The sequence below is a fragment of the Phasianus colchicus genome, chromosome 5 (assembly GCF_987193195.1).
Source record: "Phasianus colchicus chromosome 5, bPhaCol1.hap1.1, whole genome shotgun sequence".
Taxonomy (NCBI): domain Eukaryota; kingdom Metazoa; phylum Chordata; class Aves; order Galliformes; family Phasianidae; genus Phasianus; species Phasianus colchicus.
Genome location: NC_143440.1, coordinates 25,579,267 through 25,597,418, shown reverse-complemented (window position 1 = coordinate 25,597,418; position 18,152 = coordinate 25,579,267). Strand labels below are relative to the sequence as shown.

Genomic DNA, 18,152 nt, shown 5'->3' with positions numbered 1-18,152 from the left:
CTGTACAGATTCGTTTTGAAGGATTTTAAATTAAACAAAACATGAAATCTGCATTCTGTACAACTTGTCTACCACCTCTCAATTCACAACTCAAATACATAAGCTGCAGAACACTGAATAAGACACTCAGCTGTAGGCAGCCTGAGCTGTGAAACTAAAAAGAATCATGTTTTTGTAGAGTTTATCCTTGACTAGCAAGGGGTGTGGAAGCCTCAGGAAGGTTGCTAACAGTACTTATCGATCAGCTCCTTCTCATGAAGGAAGATAAAAAACTCTCAATAACCAATGCCCATCTCTGAAACTAGCCTATATAGCCTATAAACTTCAGTAAAGACAAAATTCCACAAGCTTAAGGTTGCCTTCCTATTGCTTTGCATCCCACAAAGCTTCTAATTGATTTAAACAGCTAACAGCAGTCAGATTCTGCTTTTTTCCTTCCCTTCTCCTTCCCCCAGCCCCAAGGAAAAAAAAGCACCAAAACACCCCCTCTCTCCCCCAACCTTGTTTGGAACCATGGAGAAATGTAACACTACAACGTGGATTCTGTAAGAACAGGAGTGTTACATGTGCTCCTGTGGAGGTCCTGTTTTGCACTACTGGTTTCTTCCACTTTACCAGCAGAATGAAGGATTTTGCAATACTCTGAAAACAAAGTTACAAGAATTCATTTGTAAAGCATGCTAGCTATACTATTCCACTGGTACTTAATTTTTCCAGTCTGAGGATAACCAGTTACAATAAAGCAATGTTTTTGGTTTTCTTTTTAATACAGTGGAAGGTTTATTTATGGATTGATAAATACAATATCCAGTCTCACTGGGACAATAAGGCACAACTGTAGGTTACAACTATACAGCCAGAAAAGGAGAGCAACAACTTTAAAGCAGATCACAATGCCTACAACTTCAAAAAAACACTTCATTAACATTATTACAATCTTATTTTACATGACACTCAAAACTTTTTCCTCATAGAGAGGTTTTTAATTTGTTTGTTTCTGGACTTGTGCTGCGCTCTGCAAAACAAGTGATAGCATTTTACTTTGCGATTCCTTAATTTAAAACAAACCAGAAATCCTTCATAGACCTGCATGTTATCTTACAGAAGTAAATGATTCAAGGAACAAAGAAGAAAATAAAATGAACATCTGAGGGTAGTTTGAGACTGGCAGTATTTATAGAAGTATCAACAAATGACAAAGAAGCAGTTGTAACACTGATTCTTCAATAAAGAAGCTCGTAGGGCTTTTTGGTTTTAGTGGAAGGTCCTCCCAGACCATAGGCTGCTCCAGCTGAACTAGGTGAGATCATTTGCCAATCTAACCACAGAAGGATGTGCTGCTGTTGAACCTTCAATACTTCTGACATTCTGATTTGATTGGGAGTAAATATATTAACTGTATTAAAATGAAAGATAAATGAAACTATAATTATACTTGCAGAGAGATTTATGTAGAAACATATTCTGTAATACTAGTAGTAGTACTCAAACTTAAAATATGTACTTCCAAGCAATATTTGCATGCCCGACCTTCCATAAACACATCTAGCATAATCAACACAAATCTAAAAGACCAGGACTTCCATATTGGAAAGTGCAAATAATTACTAATGTCCAGGTCACTAGAATTAAGAAAAAAATCAGTAGTGTTTCATGACACTTATCAGGGGCAGTGACGGAAAGACAAATCCCAGTTTTTGGCATGAATAGTTTTCTTGCATTGTGTATGCTGGTAAACAAATTTACACCTTCAGAGGCAAAGCCACCCGAATGGGAAGAGGCATCTTTGTGTAAAGCAACCTGGAAAAGGTACTTCATGGTTCGCTTGACTTCATGTCAAGTCTGGAATCTACTCATAGGAAAGAAACGTTCCTACAGCAAATGCAGAAACAATTTAAGTGACTTAGTGCAGAGATTCTATTTCCTTTGAGGACTCCACTGTCCATCTCCACCACACATTCTCCTATTGTGCCTATTCTCCTACTCTGAATCAATCCCCAAAAGAAGAAAGTCTCCACACCATACCTCTGGACTGTTACCATGCATTCTGTGCTAGTTTTGCAATGATGCCATAAGAACTATATCATCTTTTTGTAGAAGTCAAGATTTGAAAGCAGGGAAGAAAAAAAAAATAAAGAGCCAACTAAGGAAGAAAGAGATGCTATGATGTGAAGCCACTACTGGAAACAAAGGTGAACAATTATCACTGCACTTAGTATTTGAGTAGATGCTCGTCTTCAAAAAGTGTTTCAGAAGGCATTTCTGTGGCATTTTCCTTTTTCCATTCTCAGATTCAGAGCTCAGAAGAATCAGTTCGCAGATTAAACTGCAGTACATAGGAAGGAGAAACATTTACTCATAACGCAAAAGGAGACAAGGGAAGAAGTAAAAATTAAAAATGGAAAGATTTCTTTTAAATGCTCCTTTCCAAGTTCCATGGCAGCTATTTCTCTTAGTTCCTGATGCACAGGGAATGTTCACATTGGTAGAACAAACCAGTGAAGGGTTGGAGATGTATTTTATATGCATCAGTAACAATGCTTTGGGGGAAGGTGGTAAGGAAATAATGAAGTTCTATTCATTGTATAGTAAGGGTAGAAAGGAATAGGTTCTCCATCCATCAGTGAAGAAATCGAATACTCATTTTCTGCTCTACGTCCACCTTCTCCAAAACCTGCAATAAGATCCAGAAACAGTTATTTTAGTTAATTTACACAAGATATTTATTTTCTGCAAGTAAAAAGGACATGGGCAGGAACATGGAGCATCTTCAATTTGGCATGACATCCTTTCGTCTAGAGACTGCTATGTTTTGTTCTGGAAAGAAACTCCAGCCATTTAAACCTGAAGAAGGATGCCAACTAAAATACAGCTAATGCAGGTCACCAATACCCCAAAAAGGGCTGAGCTATTCTCAAAAGTAGACCGTATAAGAATGCATGGTGAGGAAACAATGGACTAGAAGAAGGGACACAAGCAGTAGAACTAAAAGACCACAGCAGACCATTTTAAAGCTGAATTTAGAGTAATTAAGTTCTAAGAGATTCCTGGATGTCATTTAGTTCAGCTTTCTCAGACAGTGCTTAAAGCATGGCCAGCTAGATTAAGTCACTTAAGGTCTCATCCAGTTGAGTTTTAAATTTCTCAAAGGAAGAGAGATTCTATCTCTACCTGATCCTACTAAGAATTTCCCACATTGCATTTTGTTTATGCTGCCTCATCTCATCTTTGTCCACATCCAGGATGTGTCTGGTTCCTGTCATCAATCTCTTCCCACTAGGTCAAAGTTGTTACTTGGAGGACCACTTTTTTCTGCTGACTACATAATGGATCCTTACTGCTGGCTATTCCTGTAATCATTACAAGATACAACTAACAGGACTACACCTAGGAGTTTGTATATAGTATATACTTGGTTGTGTAACAGATATAATATAAAGTGAAATTGGACCAACACAACTGTAGCAGAATTACTTTGTTGTTACTGCTAGTCAGGCTATTTGTATAGAAAGAAGCATTTATCATAGTAATACTACATTCTTTGCTGCATTACAAATCTCTTTTGCCTCATTATGAGCTGGTTTCAGGAGTATATTGCTATCTCATTTTTAAGCTCTTGTCACTATTTCATTAAAACACCTTATTCTAGAAGATACATTTAGCATCAGATGCCTGAAGTAGTCTTCGCATGAGATGAAAATTCTGCAGTATGTTCAGTGCTATAGCTTACACTTGAGAAACATACGGACTAATTATTTGCACCCTAAGAGAATAGCTTAAATATCTCTCCTAATAAGCCAAATGCAAGCAGAAGACATACTTGAACAACTTATTTTTCCATCTGCATTTAAGTCTGAATGATCTGTTTACTAAGCAGTTGCATTTACTTGTGTCAAATATGTAATATACCAACCTTTACAAACTCTGCAAAGGAGATGGCACAATCCCCATCTTGATCAGCTTCCTGGATTGTCCTGTCAGCAATGCTGCCAAGCTGCTCATCTGAGATATTGACACCGACCATCATCCGTAACACCTGTAATGTATGTAAATCCCTAGATTATTATTTTTTAATCATAAGTGATATAAAACCAATTATTCTTAATACTATTTCTCATACATGCTGTCTAAGTAATCATCTAGACATGCTGTCTAGAAGAACAACTCAAAGATTTCCATGGAAATATTTCTGGACAGTTTGGGCAGTTTTTCTTATTATTACTGGTCCTTATACATAAAGGATTCCAGGAAAGAAAGCTTTCTGCTTCAGCCAGCTTTTTCACTAAGCAGCTGAAAGACACAGTAGTAGTAAAAAAAAAAACACCTTCTGAAACTAGGAAAGAATAACATTTTGTTCCAATGCTTCTCATTTTTCCCACAAAATGTATGAATACTTGATTTGAATGTCTGTTCAAAATGCTTCCTACAGGAATATTCTAAGTATATGCACAAGTGATAGCAGCCATTACCCCCTAACATTTAGTAAAGCATCTTCTGCACAGATTGAAAGTGGGCAGTTTCAGTCAAAAGCAAAACCTTGTCCTACATCAAGAACCGCAAATTGCCATGTCTACCTCCCAGGATTAGCAGTATGTAATTACTCCTAGCTCAAGCCTAGCTTAAATACATACAGCCACTGATGAACTTTGATTATCTTTGCTGGTCTCTGCTGCAGTTTCACAAAGTTTTACTCCAGTTAGAGAATACAAAGACAAGCAGAAAAATGACTGCATTCACCCCCAGCAATGTCCCCTATGAAGTCATGTTAGAAGCATATTAGAAAGTTGCAGAAGACAACTCTTAAGGGACTTAGTGTATTTGTTGGATTTTTAAGCATCTTTACCAATAAGACCTTCCTTTTAAGAATCATTTCTAGTAAGATCTTATTTAGCCTAACACTGTAGTTTAAAACTAAATTTAGAATCCCTGGTTTGATCAAACAATCTGGGCTACCAAATGAGGTTAAGGCTTCATGTATCTGTGGTTTAAAGCTTTAGATAACAAATAACCACAAATTCCTGCAAGAATTCCATCAAAACTGTTATCAACACCCTTCTTCATTCTAAATGGTGTGAAATGACAGATGATGGAATCATCCAAAATAGTCTCATGTTATTTACCTGAAGAAGCTCATCCCTGGAAATCTTGTCATCTTTATCTAGATCATATAACCGAAAAGCAACTGCAGGGAGAGAAAAAGAGAACTGAATTCAAGTGCCATTGTTTTTCTTCCTGACAATTATCTATAAAACTAATAACTCATCACAAATCACTTTAAGACAACTCATGTAGAACTTTGATTTACTGTACAATTCACGTTCAGTTCCATAAAAGGTTATTAGCACATTTTTTGCCAAGGAGTAAGAAACATTAAGTACATAGTTAAGTACTCAACAAAGTTGCAGAAGTGTTCTACTTGAGGAGTTATTTCTTTAAAGCCCTGAATCACAGTGGCTCTAAGATGCATTCAGTGCTTTAACTTCAGAGCCAGCTGTTTTTACAATTGTTCATTACCTTCAATGATATTCTAGCTGAGATTTACAACAACTTTTAAGTGCTCTGGGAAGCATTGCCTAGGGCATTCAGTAAGCACTATATTACACAGAAGACTGGAGAAAGAAATAGAAAAGCCCTTTTGTGTAGAAAACATGGCTTCTTAATATGATATAACCATTGCAAACCATTTTTAAACATTTGTTATGAAACATTTAAGAAAAGATATAAGATTCAAACAATTCTATTAAATCTTATACAAATATAGGTTGACTACTGATATTCTGGACAGGTAAGATTACAAGTTCATTTAAAAATCAGGTTATTATAGGATATCATTCCACAGGGAAAGACTGTGTAGAAGACACTAAACCCCTTTGCTCTCTTCTCAGAAAAAGAAAAGAATATGAATTGCTTCTAATAGAAGGTTCCATTTCTTACAGTGGAGCTTGTTACTTCGGCTGTTCAGTGGTTCTGGTCCATTCTGGTCTTTGCTCTTTTCATTATCTTCTATGGGCCGGAAGTGGGCTAGTGTCCTCATGAATCCACGGAAATTCACTTGGTCCTCCCTGCACAAGCATTTTAGCCAGTCAGCTTCAGCACAACTCATACAAGTTTATTTCAATAAAGAACAGTAAGAATGTCTCAATTGCTCATACCATGGCAATTCTTAATTCCTACCTATCCAGGGTTTAGCAACCTGTGATCAAAGCCAGCTCTGTACAGTTGTAACCTGGGATCATACTTCTGTAAAGAGTGATGTGTGATACACAAGGGAAAAAAACCTGCAAGAAGTCTTGTTACAGGCTACTCCCCTCTTTGCCTACAAGCAGTGTTTAAATTCAAGCTTTCATCCTTTGCCCTTCCCTAAGTTATCCTGCAACTATACCCGAATCTAGCAGTACACGTCTTGCTGATCTGAATCCTGGCCTTCAGTACTGGAAATCTGACTGCTTCTTTGGATTTATGTTGCAAGTGTCATAAGCTACACCTTAAATATGATACAAATTAAAAAACAGAAGTTGATCTGTTAACAAAGGCACATTTAGAAGGCAAAAAAGCAAAGAAAAAATTGAATTAGTTAACTGCAATGCTACTTCACCTGAAGTATTATTGCTACAAGTTTGCTTTAAGAATCAAAGTCCACACCCTTGACCTTCTCTAAAAGCAGCATAGCAAGAAGAATGGACAACAGTAACATGCAGGCAAATCTCATCACTGAATAAAGCATACAAAACCTCTCTCAAAAGAGACAAGTGTCTCTTATTATGTAATGAAAGCATACAGAGGAAGCAACATACTAACACGACTATGATAACTTTGAGATGTTCAGTTTTCACTGAATTCAAATTCCACGCTTTAATCATCATTTCATTCCTATTCATTCCTCCTGACAAACTACATTTTGTGATAATTCACAAATTCAAGCAGTTGGGACTCACCCTTCTGGAAAAAAGGCATTGATAATTCGGTCTCCCAGAGGATTGATGGCAAGCTCTGGAATCCGCTGGAAGTCTTCACGGCTAAGTGAGGCAAGAACACAACAAGCCTGTATAAACAAGTCTGCAAGTCACAGGAAAAATAACTGCTTAGGAATTGAGATGCTAACACTATTTGTGCTAAAAGCATCCCTACAAATGGTGCTCACTAATTTTCAATTTAAGGAAGGAAAACTTCTTAAGCTATGTATTTTGAAGCTACACCTGACAATGATTTCTCCAGACTAGTTCACTTCAGATTCTAGGACAATACCATGCTATGCTCCTCCACATATACTCATAGGTGATCTGCAGAGTTTAGTTTCACAAAAGAACTTCCTACACGATGAATGCTAAATTTCGTATTTTTATCTCCCACTAAGAAGCACTTTTATTTTAAAACAGTAAGTTCACTCCTAGCTTGTGTACTAGATGCAGCTTCACCAGTTCGTTGCCAAGATCCACTGCTCTTGCCAGCCATTCTCCTTCCTGCTCGTGATTATATATATAGGCACATGCTAGTATAAGCATAGCTATGCTTATATTGTTGCAACTTTTTTTACTGAACTAGAAGACAAAAGCTACACTGATCTAAAATAATTCCATCATGCCAGTATGATCATGAAAACAGGGTCCATTTTATTATTAAAATTGCCCTAATTTTTCTTCCAGCCTAATAATATCTCCTTGACAGGAAAGTGGAGTAATCCTGTCATGGCTAAGGCAGACACACTAAGCAACTCTTTGTAAATAGCTCCAGAAACAAAGGTTTTCTTCCCCAATATAACAGATTACAGCAGTTCATTGGTACAAGATATATTTCATAATCATCTGGGCTTTGAAGTACAATAAGAGCACCATGTTAAGGCTACAAAAACAAACAAAACCCAAAAAACCAGCCCCACTAATCCCAGCCTCTTCTATCCACATGCATAACTTAACAGTTACTGCCTGATCACTAGAAATATTGGCTGTTACCTTAAAGTCAAATGCAATCCTGCTATTTCTGAATTTTGAGTCAAACTTTCAAACTTAGTCATTCAAAACTTGCTACTTTTAAAAACCACCCTCACAAAAATGAATCAGCAATAAGTCTGCACTATAGAATCTGGCAGAGGAAAGCAAAGGAGAACAAACCTATTTAAGTATACTAGCCTTTTTAATAAGTGTGATCTTAAAGACAGGAGGAAAAACATCTGAGAAAGATCAAGCAAGATGTTCTGACTGTGAATGAACTCTAAAGTATTCCTAGTACTTAGTTACACCACTGCACTGTTAGTCCCAATTATAGCACATCTGTTACAACACAGCTAACACTGCTTGACCTTCTAATAGAATGACCTGATCATATTTTTAAACCTACATCTACTCTGACCAGGTCTGAATTATTTTTAATTGGGAAAGTCACCATCTGCATAACACAACCAACTTGTTACCCTACCCTTCAGGACTGCTACCTTTTCAAGCTATAGCTGAAGGGCAGAGCATGCATTAATGACTCAGGTAGGAAAAGCAGTGATGTGGAAAACATGCACCTTAGAAACAACATTTTAGCAACATAACTTCAATGCTAGCATTTGGGATCTAAAAGAAGCAACTGCTCTCAGATTCCATTCAAGACAAATCTTAACACTTGAAGGTTTTCTACTTGCACGTCACTATTTCTTAGTATCAAGCCTCAATTAACACTCAGCATTCCAACTTCCAGTTCCACATTATAGCAGATTAACAATTAACCACAAATAACTCCCCAGGTTTCAAATCTATTTGTCCTGTCATTATCAGGATTGCAGTAGACCATTTTTGCTTGTTAAGAGCACATTACTGAGTGAGTGTTATAATTGAAATAGCTCTAACAGCCATAAAAGTAAATTAATGCATGATGTAAGTTATTCTCCACTTCATAAAGAAAAACTTCCTGCAGTCATCTGGGGCCAACTTCACATGGCTGAGGCTGGAACTTACAGGAAAAAATCAGATGCCCTCTGCTTCTTCTGTTTTAGTAACATAGCAACAGGCACTTCTAACATGGTTATTTCCAGGGCTAGGCTTCTACTAAACCCTTGCTTAAACATAACATGCAAAGCAACCTTTAACTGCATGTTATTATGGAGACCAGATGTTTTATACATATGCCAGAGCATTCACAGATTGCAGCAAGGAATTTCTCAATTTTAAGACTGGACTCTGTTTTCCTTCCATTATTTCTGGCTGTCCACCCTTTTACTTCAAAATGAGTGGGTGAAGCAAAGTAAAACAGTACATTTAACATAAGGGATGGAAAAAAAGGGGAAGATGTCCAGAGAGTGAAGACAATAAGAAATATTTAAAGCTTCTAGAAAAAATTTGAAAGGATATAATTCAAAGTAGAGTAAATAGCAACATGGTCAGATTTAACAGGTTACTACTGAAAAGACATTTTACTGTTCTCCTCCCCTGATAACATCAGCTTTAACATTTGTCAGACTGTCTGATGGTCTAATACACCTCATTAACAAAAAGGAAAGCTCCCCACTTTTTCTTCTCCATTCTCCCAATTATCTTTGATTAATTAGACTAATTTTTGAACTGCTTCTCTTTGCAAATATCACCACAGCTGACAAAGATGTGCTGAGAGCATGGAGAAGTGATACAGAAAGAGTGGTCACCCTTCTCTTTTAACGGCCATGTCAGCCATCTCACCTAACTGCATCCTTACAGGCAGTCTATAAAAGTTTAAAAACGGTTGCTTAACTGGGGAATAATGGCTTTATAAACATCAGGAAAAGAATGCCAAAATAATTAGAAGAAAAGCAACAGAAAGTAGTATAAATAAATGAATGGACAGTCAAGGACAAAAGCATAAACTATTACAATAACTTATCATTCACCAATCCAAATCCATATGCTGCCTGTTTTGTCAGTTTTAGACAAAGCTAGAAATCCTTCACATTTTCTTAAGCAAAGGCAAAGAATTCCATACTCAGAGAGCTAGCTTGTACACTGTTGTTAATGCACGCACTATCAGTCTGAACTATTAAGAACAAGCCTAGAAACTTTCTCAGTGTGAACTGATTCAACTTTCATGACAAAGGTCAGCAGATGGCCCTGATAGTTCATACCCTTCTCTCAGCACCAACTGCTTTCTAAAAGTTCTCCAAGAGACACAGTCTTGTCAACAGCATTTTTAAGTACAGAATTTGCATAAATAGCACAGTATGTCTATTCTAACATCAGCTTTCAGAACATTTGCCTACCTTCTTTCACAACTCACCAGGCTAAACCAATTGCTATATAGCAAAAAAAATACTTTTGAAGTGTTTAACATGTAATTTCTCAGTGCAGAAGTTACCTCTATATAAGAGGCTCCTTGCCACAATATTAAAATAAAAGACAACAAGAACAGTTACCCTGGCTTTTACAACCTGTTTTCATTCATATGGCACAAGTCAGTTTGGCACTTTTGTTTAAGAAAAAGAAAGAAATACCAGGTTTGCTCCTTCTAAAGAACTGTTTGCACTTCTAAAGAACTAATAGCATTTCACCAGTTGCTGCAATTCTAAGCAGAAGATAAAGAGGGGGGAAAAAAAACAACATTCCTTCAAAATTACCTGATGACAGTAAGCACAGTAACTTCTTTCTTACCCAGAAGTAAGAAGTTCTTTGATCAGTATTTCAGAAGCCATGCTTTCTAAGCTTCTGACCCACTACTCCCAGCACTGTTTTTCAGGAAGTATTTTTCCATTACTAAAACTTAATGACTGCTTCCATATATTGTGAGTGCCATAACAGGTTTCAAAATTTGAATGCCACTTTAAGACAGCGATGGCTGGGATATGGCCACACTCAGAGGCCAAGAATGCAAGTTCACAGAACAATTTGCGCACTTGAGGATTTTTCCAAATGAACTTCACTTCCTTTCTCAAGTACCATGTGGTTATCAACAAAGAAAGTAAAACATCTCCTGGTATTTAACTCTATGAAACCAACCAGGTTGCCCAAGGAGGCTGTGGATGCCTCATCCCTGGAGGCATTCAAGGCCAGGCTGGATGTGGCTCCGGACAGCCTGGTCTGGTGGTTGGTGACCCTGCACATAGCACAGGGGTTGAAACTAGATGATCATTGTGGTTCTTTTCAACCCAGGTCATTCTATGTTTCTATGATTCTATAAACCACTAAGCAATATGCATCATTCATAGAATATATGACTAACTATTCCTCTTATACAAATCAAATACGATCATTTTGAAGTTTATAAAACTTTAAATTCACCTTCTGAGTCCTTAAAAGTTGAAGGGAGGAACTGAGAAAGTATGTGCATAAATCCAGTTTCCAATTGTGCTGGACTGTTGTGGATACAACCATCTTTAACCAGCAAAGACAAAATCCACACACAGATTTTGAAGATGCTGTTAGTATTCACTTCACATAATTCAATTGAGACATCAGTAGTATTTTTACCTATAGATTATCAGCTAGTCTGTTCATCATAACAGACAAACCAGGGTTACAATTTATGATACATCAGCTTCAGTGACAGGACAGGTTTAAGAAGCTCCCGCCCATCCCATGCCAAGACAATTGTCTCTACTCCCACACTCCGTCTTGCCATCCCTTCAGCTATGCCAGTCCATGCACTTACAGTACAACCATAGTTCAAATGACTGGAGTCAGGTTAAAAATATCTACACAAACCAAATGGGAATTAAGTGTACTTTTAACCAAAACTGATCACTTGACATGTTTACACAACAGGACAGCACAACTTAAACGTTAACTGAGAAGTCAGCAATTTGTGGCACCCAAAGGAATTGCATGAGTCATGGAAGTAAATGGCAGGAAGTAGTTTTATATCTAGACAGGTTTATAGGTAGGTCTAGCTTTATAGGCCATTCTAGAGCCACACTTCACAAGATCAGATCATGGAAAAACCCAGGTGATCCTTGAATCTATGTTTACTGGGTTTGGCAGCAATGGGATAGCTATGAACAAAATTAATCCCATTCCCACCAGACCAGCACACTGTTACAAGGTCTTTCCTCTTCCTGCTCTGTCCTGCATCATCTCAAGCTTCCTTTTGCACTGGTTCCAGCGTATGAGGCTATACAGCGATGTGAAACAAGACCTGTCTGTAAACAGGTCAGATTCCCTTTTTGTTCATTCTTTTGGCAAGTTCTCAGAGATGTACATTAGCTTCCAAAGATGAGTTTTCAACAGCAGAATCAACACTAGAGACTTCCAACTGCACTACAGTCTTGGACCAGCTTATGTTGATTGCAAAATTGCAGTTCTGGCATGTTCAATCATGAACAGCTCATCTGTTAGACATCTGTAGGCATCATCAATAGAACAGTAAGCAGTCAAATATAGTAAGAGTTCATAATTAGTCCAGTAAATAAAGAGCAAAACAGTAACATGCTATATAATAACTGATAATGCTTTCCAGCAGTTTCAGTAGATCAAAGTAAAAAATATTTTGCAGATGAGATTTAAGCATCATTTTTATTTAACTATTAGGCTTATGTGATAGATTTTGGTAGCAAGAAGCCTCTGTCAGCAGAGCACAGCAGCTGCATCATGTTAGGTAGGAGCCAGTTCCAACCTGCTTAAAAAAGCACCTATCAAAGGCCAAATCTGAGCCAGTGTGCAGCACTGCGTACAGCTGAGAGCATATTTAAGACCAGGGAAACAACACTGCACAACAGCTGGGAGAGAGGAGTGATAAAATATGAGAAACAAGACAAGCTTTTTTCATCATGTTTTCTCTCCCAATTCTGTTGAGGACAGGGAGTGAGAAAACAGCAGAGTACAGCAGAGCTACCAACTAGTGTGAAACCAGTACAAACTGCAGCTAACCAGTTCACTTCTGCGTAGCACTGGAACATCTTGCACTTTTTCCCTGTTAGCTACTACTACAAATAAAGAATCAAATGACTACTTGCGTAGAGTGACTTAGTTCCAGCACTTTCATGTTAGTTTTGAGCATATTAACAGATACAATTGTTGTTAAAGACATGGGGCATCATATACAATTAGTTCTTATTCTCAACATATCTTTCTTTTGAAAGTCAGGATAAAGATAACCTAGTGCAACATTTCTTTTAATAATCATCTATAAACTAGAAGCAGCTTATATAGTATAAAAAGTGACATTAAAAAACATTTTTAAACATTTGTTGTTAAATCCTTAATATCAACTCTGAGCTCTCCTGTATAATTACTACAAACCTTCAGCTCTACAGTAAAGAGAACTGTTATTTAGAGTACCTTTACTCAGTCCAGCAATCAGATTTCATAAAAGAAGTTTGAAATTCCAGACAGAACATATGAAGAAACCTGTTATAACAGCCTCAGTGATTCACCACATGAGAGAAACATGCACACATCCTGCAACAGCAAGCCACCATTACAGACATATCAACAGAGAGACCAATTAGTGTCAGTACCTACCTAAGAGTGCCATTTTCTCCTTTGTCTAGGCTGGTGAAGCGACTATACAAGCGAGTGATTTGACTGTGGGAGACTGAAGAAAGAAAAAAACATGAGCATATCAGTGATTCCCTGCAGGAGCACACCACATTGCACCAAATTACACAGCCAGGAGATTTGAATCACAGTTCCAGTGCTTCTTTTATTGCTGGAAGTTTTCTCAACAGCCTTCACCGATCTTCCCCATGTCATTCAAGACATTGTAGACCTTTCTTGTAGCATCTTTACTTCTTTTGTCTCTACTCCTGTTGGTTTCTTTCCTCCCATCTTTAGATGGGAAATGTATTGTTCCTCTGCCTCTAGAAAACAACTAGGCTTGACACCTGATCACTTTTTGTTCTCTAACAGGATTGTCTGAATGTGAACAGTTTATTCATTTTGTGATTCAAAGAATGTTGCAGGCTTCTAAAACAGTGACTTCAAAACTGAAAAGTCAACTTCTAAACAAGTTCAAGAATGAGCTGGAACACAAAGCAAGTAGAAAGAACAAAATTACTTCAGACTAAATTTACAATTTGCAATTTACAGGAGATACTCCAAGGCCACTTGTTAAATTTAGCACAATGGCATCAATATTACCAAAATATTAGGCATTTCAAAGGTACCAGACATCCAGTGCCTTAGATTCCCACCTGTTCTGACTATGGACTCTATCTAGAATATTAATTCCTGTAAAACTGAAAGAATGTCTGACAGAATGTTGGCTTTTCAGAGCCCCCTCACACTTAGTTGGTCAATACATGAAATAAGACTGAATTGAGCTGTAATGTTTGCTCAGTAAAGGCGTGATTTCATCCAATGTTGAACTAGCACATACTGCAATGTTTGGATTGAATTGTTTTAAAAGCCTTCACCAGCCCACATACAAAATTTATTTGGGAACAGGTTGCACAGCACTTGTCTGATCTGTAACAACTGAGGTAAAATTATTTTTATCAGGTCTGTTCTTTTCCAGCCTATTTGTTTAGGTTCAACTGCTCCCTCTTCTAGGATGACCTGCCAACAACTGTTCTTTCTCATGTCTCCTAAGCAACCTTCATTCTTTGCACTGGGTTGGGCAACTTGCTCAGTTCCACATAAGGCAACTTCTCTCCCATCAAACAGGGCAGCTTGCTCAAGTTCAAGTTAAGCAACACACATAGCAAGGAGATACTACTATTTTCAAGACTTCTAACATCTGCACTTTCTTCTTTTAGATACTATACATGCAATTGTAACAGATTATGAAATGAGTACCCTGGGGTTACACCCTTGGTAAAAAACTTTCAATTCCTCCATCTCTTATTTTCAAGTCAGTGTACCCAACTCCATTTTTGAAACACCTCCACAACAGAATATGATGAGTTGGCACATATTGACAGAGATTAACGGAGGAGACAAAGTGTTTGTTGATATTATAATGGACATACAGCATATCACAGCAATATGACAAAGGAACATTATTCATATCCATCACTACACTCTTAATTTCCTATTTGACTCTCATCCCTCATGAAAGCTGCAGCATCGAACACTTTTCAAAGCTTCCTCAGGCAAAAGAATTCCCTGCTGACCAAAAGAAAACCAGAACAAGGTTTGCAACTTACAACTGCTTCTTATAAACAAAAACTAAGACTTAAAGCTTCTTGAAACATGATTTTTATCTATAGTACTCTCATTAAGGCTCTTCTAGAAGTTTGAGTCAAGACAGTAGCTGTATCTTCTATTTTAATTTTGCTAAAAAAATTAGAAAATTTTTAGTAACTAGATATGCTGAAACATGACCAGAACACTAGCACAAGATCACTAAACACACAATATTTATTTCCAAAAAATCTCAAAAATGTGACATATTCAGAGAAAAAAAAATCAAACCTGGAAATGCATTGCAGATTCAGGGTTTATTTTTTTTAAAGCATCTTTAACAGTGACTCTACCTTTATTCTATGATATATGAAAATATATTTCCTAAGCATATAAATAACCATAAGAAAATCCATCACCTCTTACCACTGAAAGAATTCTCCTAAATTCTCATATAAATTCTAGTTTATTATTAATCCTTAGGTGAACAGCTTCAAAGCATGGGAACAAGGAGTATGAACCAAAGGCTTTGAACACTGTTACATTCCAATGGCTTTCCAAAGAGCTTGCAAGAATGCTGACAAGCAACTTCTTGGACATCCTATCTGTTTTTCTTAATAGTGATTACTGAAATGACAAAATACTTTTCTCTCAGACTGGAGACTATCTGCCAGCATGCAGAAGTCCTAATAGGCACATTAGCCCCCAGTTCCTGGGAGCACTACCTTTGCAGATGTTTCTAAGCTTACTGTGCTAGTGTTTTCCAACACAACATAAAGAAGTACATAATACAGAACTTCCCTCTAAATTTAAAATTTCATTCAAGAGATTTTAAGTATCATTGTACAGCTTGTGAAAGATTGTGCTTCAAGTTCCCACAAAGATATCTTTTTAGTCTGTTCAACTAGAAAGCATTAGCACATAGCTTATTACTAATATTAGTATTAGCAGCTATTCAGTTTTTCCAGTTTGCTATATAAAAGTGAATCACAAGGATCACTGAATTCATTCCAATAAGTTAAATGTTAGGTTTGCTCTTTTGTACTTACTTCAGATGAACTGGAACAGACATTTTCCTCAAGGAAGCCAAAACAGAATCATTCAGAGAGCTTACCGCATCAGTCCATCAGTGGCATGTAGTACTGCCAAATTGTTTATTTCAAGAAGTCCCTTTCTCAAACTCTTTAACAAGTGAAGTATCGTTAGCATCAAGTTTCTAGCAAATTATCAGATAGCCTATTCAGTAATACTTCTTTAGTATTCTTCCTGCAAACTTTGTTCCAGGTAACTCCAGAGTCCTGTATTTCCCCTATCTTGTACCTTGTGTAAGTATTTGCATCTCTGTGAAGCATGAAACAGCCCTACAGCTTGGTGGAATTTTCCATCTATCTACAGAAGTAGAAAAGGCAGAGAAAAATACATTCCTAGACTCCATTTACAGACTGAAGGGGGAAAAAAAAAAAGAATTTAATAAAGTTCAAGAGGCACTTTATGACAGCTCACCAACAAGCATGAGTCAAAGAATATCAGTAATACTTGATTAACCAAACTGCATTTTAGAATAGATAAAACTGAGTAATAAAAACACAGAGAAATTAAGTAAATTCAAGCAATAGATCTTAAACCTTCTGATCACAAACCATTAACATAGGCATTTAAGCAAACCATTTAGAGGGTAACTAGATCTTGATGGGTTTATTGCTCAGAAGGTCATGTTTATACAGCCATCTCAATTTATTTAGCCATTCAAGAAATAAAACTGTAGGAATTAAACCAAATCAATAATAAATCAACTACAAGCAGGAAGGAAAAGTAGACTTTTCCTTTTCTCAAATTCCCTGGAAAAGCATTCCAGATTAAGGGCTTGTTTTTTAAAAGCACATTAAATAGCAAGGCCACCTCCACACTATGGATTTTTGTGGTTAAAAAGAATATAAATACAGACTTTTATGTTCCCACTTGTTTATCATAACTCTCCTGTACAAAGTTCACCTGGCATAGGGAAAGGATCATGGAAAGTATGTTAACTCACTCAGCTGTCCAACACATTGGCTAGTACTATCTTAGCTCTCCTGTATGCCTGATCCGGATCCACTAGTTTCCCTGCCACAAATAAGCTATTACTTAAGATGTACACAAGACAACATTTCAATAGAAAAGAAAGCAAAGTGGGTTTTTTTTTTTTTTACAGAGCAAGGAAAAAGCAGCAAGCATGAACAGAGCAAAAACACTCTAAGAGAAACTGATTTGCCAAAGAAAAACAGGAATAAAAAGCAAAGAGCAGAGCAACACCATGATGTCATGGCCTCTCTGCTCTGATTAGATGGAAAGCAGCAGTGAATTCACCATCATCCCTCATCCTGAGGGTGGGAAGGCTCTGGGGAAGCAATGGGTGCCCCATGGCTGGAGGGCCCGGAGGCAGCGAGGACAGCCCTGCCCACGACACTGGGTTAAGGGACAGCTACAAACAGTAACGTTCTCTTAATTGGTGGCTAATACAGGAATTTACTTTTTTCGTTACCGCTGTTCAACACAAGACTTCCACAAGTTACACTAGCTCCCCTGTACCTTCAATAGGCTCAGCTGTAGCCACACAACAACTAACGCCCGGGGGAAAAAAAAGAAAAGTACTGCACAACGAGAAAGCAAAGGCCCCCGGCCACAGTGAAGCGGGCGACGTCCCCGCAGCTCTCAGCGGCCTCTACAGACACTTCCCAGCCCGCCCAGCCGGCAGCACCGCGGCCTTCCCGTCCCCGTCCTACGAGCCGCGAGAGGAGCCCGGCGCCGCCGGCCCAGACGCCTCCCGGCCGGAGCGCAGCCTCCGCCCGCCGCTCCACACTCACAGCCCGTCTCCTTCTTGATCTCCTCAATCTCCTCGTCCCGGAGCAGCGTAGACGCCCGGGAACCCATAGCCGCAAACAAACAGCAGCAACGACACCTCAGCTCCCGGCCCCGACCCAACGCGGCGCTCAGCAGCGCTGAGGAGTCAGGCGGCGGCACGCCTCTTATGGCGCCGCTCCCGGCCCGGCCCTCCGCCCGCCCCTCACCGCCCCGCGGCCCCGCGCATGCGCGGTCCGCACACGCCGAGCGGCCGGCGTCAGCGAGGTGAGCGAAGGCGGCCTACCGCTCCCAGCGTGCTGTGCGCGGGGC

The 18,152-nt window shown here is 38.3% G+C and overlaps 1 protein-coding gene across 1 annotated transcript; it reads right to left on the bottom strand.

Annotated features, from left to right (window-relative positions):
- Window positions 1-2,386: 2,386 nt before the first annotated feature.
- CHP1 (calcineurin like EF-hand protein 1) lies at window positions 2,387-18,035 on the bottom strand. The gene is made up of 7 exons (XM_031593517.2): window positions 17,846-18,035; window positions 13,401-13,473; window positions 6,936-7,016; window positions 5,935-6,062; window positions 5,121-5,182; window positions 3,914-4,036; window positions 2,387-2,674 (listed from the first exon to the last, which is right to left on the bottom strand). Exons 1-7 carry the CDS (start codon window positions 17,910-17,912, stop codon window positions 2,621-2,623), a joined length of 588 nt encoding a protein of 195 aa, XP_031449377.1. The 5' UTR covers window positions 17,913-18,035; the 3' UTR covers window positions 2,387-2,620.
- Between the last annotated feature and the right edge of the window lie 117 nt (window positions 18,036-18,152).

Coding starts and splice junctions, on each gene's coding strand:
- CHP1 (XM_031593517.2), bottom strand. CDS start 17,912: ATGGGTTCCCGGGCGTCTACGCTGCTCCGGGACGAGGAGATTGAGGAG. Junction 13,474..17,845: donor GATCAAGAAGGAGACGGGCT/GTGAGTGTGGAG, acceptor TTCTTTCTTCAG/TCTCCCACAGTCAAATCACT. Junction 4,037..5,120: donor CCAGGGATGAGCTTCTTCAG/GTAAATAACATG, acceptor CATACATTACAG/GTGTTACGGATGATGGTCGG.